General features: G+C 35.0%; 1 protein-coding gene across 1 annotated transcript; it reads left to right on the forward strand.

The window, feature by feature from the left end:
- The first annotated feature begins 374 nt into the window (after positions 1–374).
- On the forward strand, positions 375–3,691 carry LOC149221369 (alcohol dehydrogenase class-3-like). The gene is made up of 10 exons (XM_089387366.1): positions 375–501; positions 628–764; positions 1,191–1,240; positions 1,861–2,189; positions 2,305–2,387; positions 2,630–2,705; positions 2,865–2,926; positions 3,009–3,104; positions 3,190–3,351; positions 3,581–3,691. The coding sequence occupies exons 1-10, from the start codon at positions 375–377 to the stop codon at positions 3,689–3,691; spliced, it is 1,233 nt and encodes a 410-aa protein (XP_089243492.1).
- The last annotated feature ends 273 nt before the right edge of the window (positions 3,692–3,964 follow it).

Here is a 3,964-nt window from a genome sequence, read left to right on the forward strand (position 1 = left end):
TCCATTGAACAGGTGGTAGCCCGTCCCCCTCCTCGTAAGTCAACCGATCCGGGTGTTGCTGTTGTAAATTATTATTATGCAACCATAATTAAATAAAAAAATTAGTGGCCCAATGCTGACCGAACCATGCGCCTATTGTGGAATAATTTATACGCGGAGCAAGCAATTTGTATTGGAATGTGGTTTTAAATATTCAAAATCCATCGGCTTCTGCGGCGAGCTTTCCTCTTACCTCACATGGCTGAAGAACCTTCCAGTTGTGTTATACCCGACGCTCCTATAATTATAAATGAGGTTGAACTCCCTGTTGGGTGACAGTAGTATAGCCACTTAATTATTCAGTACTGTGATGTGTATTGATCCTCTCAGTTGTCATGGAAAGTAAGTGTGAAGAAAGTGTTCGTCTTCTCAGCGACGGGATTCGAAAGGTGGGCACCGGCTGCATTGACGAAGGTTGTTTCCTGCCCGTCAAAACGGCTGGTAAAGTCATCAGTTGCCGAGGTATAGTTTTGGTATAGTTTAACCCATCTCCATTTTATAGTTGTTTCTATTCTCTTCCTATAAGTTTCAAATCAACTGTAACGTCGTTGAGATTCACAGTGTCATCATGTTTTGCCTGATAAGCAGCTGCAGTAGCATGGGGGCCGAAGCAGCCCCTTGTTATAGAGGAAGTGCAGGTGGATCCTCCCCAGTATATGGAAGTCCGTATCAAAATCACCCACAGCTCGCTCTGCCATACTGATATTACAGTCTGGATGGGCGCGGTAATATATAACTTCGTTTTCTAGCTTGTTATACTCATTTACTGTATTCACATGGTAAATTAATTTTTTGATGATCTTCAACAATCAATTTTTTTCCTTTTTATAAGTGTAAATTTGGTGATTTTGTCGTAGAAATGTATAAGCTATTTTATATTTTATTTATATGTTTTGTTTTAGAAAACAGAGTCATTTATCTGCATGTACAGCAAAGACTCGGAAAATCATACTTTCAAACCTTAGCTGTAAAATAATGATACGGTATTAAAAGTGAATAAACTCTTTTTTGGGTATAAATTTTTGAGAATAAGTTTCAATGATGGAAACTTTAATTTACAGGATGTAAGCTTTAATTTACAGGATTTAAAACATGTATTGTTTTAAAAAATCAAATTCATGATTTTTCACATAATACGCTTATGTTTACAGGACGGAAATATGGAAGCGTTTCCCCGCATATTTGGACACGAAGGTGCAGGGTAAGTTCTCATTATGGGTATTTTTATGGGGATTGTAGATTTTAGTAATATCTTAAAATTTAACGGTGAGGATAGGGGTTAAATAATTATGGAGTTGTTTTTGTCTTATTTTTTTGGATTTTTGGTTGTTTGAATTTGGTTGAAAATTTTGTGGTGAAATTTTGATCTGTATTATTTATACTAGTTTTTAAAAAAACCCCTAACACATTTAGATTATGGAGAGACTAACTAGTGATTTCAATAAATTTTTGTTAGATTTTAAAAAAATTAGACAAAAAACCCATAATTTTTTTTTTCAAAACCTCACTAAAAAACAACTCAATTATTGACTTTTCTTGGGACTATCAAATTCTGGGAGGTTTGTTTGATCCTTTGTCTGATCGTCATATTATTGAGATATTCTTGAAATCTACCATAAAATATAGTCAAACACTTCATTATCATGTTTTTCTTTATAATCCTATATTTTTTTTACCTTTTAATTTTATTATAAATTTTGAGAATATTTAGAAATCCAATAAAGGAAAAAAAATAATTATTTGAGCGTGCTCCTGATCATTTGATTATTTCTGAAATCCACAATCTCAACTAAATGATACAGATAATTTTGGTGATTGCAGGATAGTGGAGAGCGTAGGAGAAGGCGTTACAGATATTAAAGAGGGAGATCATGTAATCCCGTTGTTCACAGGGGAGTGTGGAGATTGTGTGTGCTGTAAATCCAATAAGACCAATCTGTGTAAGAAATTCCGTATTGAGGCAGCCGGAAGAAAGGTGATGAGAAACGATGGAAAATCGCGTTTCTCGATTATGGGAAAGCCTGTTTTCCATTTCATGTCGACTTCCACATTTAGTGAGTACACAGTTGTCGATTATGCATGCGTTGCCAAAATAAATCCAGAGGCACCTTTGGATAAAGTGTGCCTGCTCGGCTGCGGCGTAACCACAGGTATATTTACTCTCGATGCTTGTTATGCACTTTGACAGTAATATAGTTTTCTTTCAATAGAGTGGTGAAACTAAGGTAGAATGAATGAGAGATATTTGTGGTGGATATAAATCAGGTGTTGGAGCTGTTTTAAACACGGCGGACGTTGAACCTGGATCAACAGTCGCCATTTTTGGCCTCGGAACTGTTGGCCTTGCTGTCAGTATTCTTTGCCCTAAAATTAGTGTAGTTTTATGCATTAATTATTGATTTCAGAGATGAATGCTAGAATCATTTTTATTCTAGATTTGTTAAATATAAAGGAGGGCATCAGTTGAAATTTAAATCTAGAATAATTTAATCCCTCCTTGTCCATCGTAAGTTTAAATAATACCTCAATACGAATGAAGATGGAAAAAGTCTAAACACAGTATCAGTGACATTTTGAAAACTGTGTGCAGGTTGCAGAGGGTGCGCGGATGAGAAAAGCCTCTAGGATAATTGGTATAGATATAAATCCAAGCAAATTCACCAAAGGTAATTGTCGAAATTCTGTGAATGGGAATTGTCAAACTTTTAATATTATGACATCAATTATTATATAAGCAACTCTTATTATTATTATTAGTTTATTATTATACAAATAAGAACGTGGAATTAAGCCAGAAATTCGCATTTACTTGATTTACGTTGCAGCGAAAGCCTTGGGAGTGACAGACTGCATAAATCCAAAGGACCATAAAAAGCCCATTCAAGAGGTGCTTTAAGGAATATTATTTTTCCAAAGAAAATTTAATTATGTTCTCCTTAATGCTAAATATAAAACTTGATGTATGATAGATAATAGCAGAGATGACAGATGGAGGCGTGGATTACAGCTTCGAATGCATTGGAAACACAGAGGTGCTATATCAGGCCTTCTGGGCTACTAGCGAGGTAATGCAATCCAATTTCCATCGCTCAAATTTCATTGCATTTAATACCATATTAATATATTAACATTAATATGATGGCATTGCAGCCATTGGGTTTGACGGTGTTAGTGGGGCTGGATGCAAGTCCACGTAAGATAAGCTTTCATCCAATCGAATTATTTACAGGCAGGAGATTAGTGACCACGATATTTGGCGGTGTCAAGGGGAAAACCCAGTTGCCTGCTCTAGTAGACAAGTATATGTCTAAGGTACAAACTATATCCATTACTTGTATTTTTATTAATTTTATTTATCATCTCCTAATCATGTTATTAGTTTTTTTTGCAATTCATGTCTGGTGTTTTGAATTTCAATGGACAAGAGTGTTTCACCTCGTTCATGTTCCTCAAATTTTAAAATATTTTAAAAATCGACCGTTAAAATAAAAATGACTTTTCACATCTCTATTTCCTTTTATTATATATATATTGATGGCAGGAACTGAGAGTTGAAGAATATATTACACATGAACTACCCTTTTCGGAGATCAACAAAGCGTTTGATTTGTTGTTGGAGGGGAAGTGCTTGAGATGTGTTCTCCGCCTGTAGCTGACATTAAAAGTCAGTTGATGATATCGTCCATCGTTGTTCACGACGGCCAGTTCCATTGCATATGTTTCCCTCAGTTGGCCGAGATTTATTATCCGCCTTGACAGGAAGGGTAATTCCTTGAACCAAATAAATAAATAACCATCTAGTGGATTTATCTCAGAAAATAATATCATGTATCTTAATATTTAAATATTATGTAACTTTATTATATTATTAAAGCACTGCCGAGTACCATTAAAATGTATGAAAGTTGATTCTCTAAACTCGAAA

This window comes from Pinus tabuliformis, chromosome Q, assembly GCF_031772625.1.
Source record: "Pinus tabuliformis cultivar Carrire ecotype Pingquan chromosome Q, CPIR1, whole genome shotgun sequence".
Taxonomy (NCBI): Eukaryota; Viridiplantae; Streptophyta; class Pinopsida; order Pinales; family Pinaceae; genus Pinus; species Pinus tabuliformis.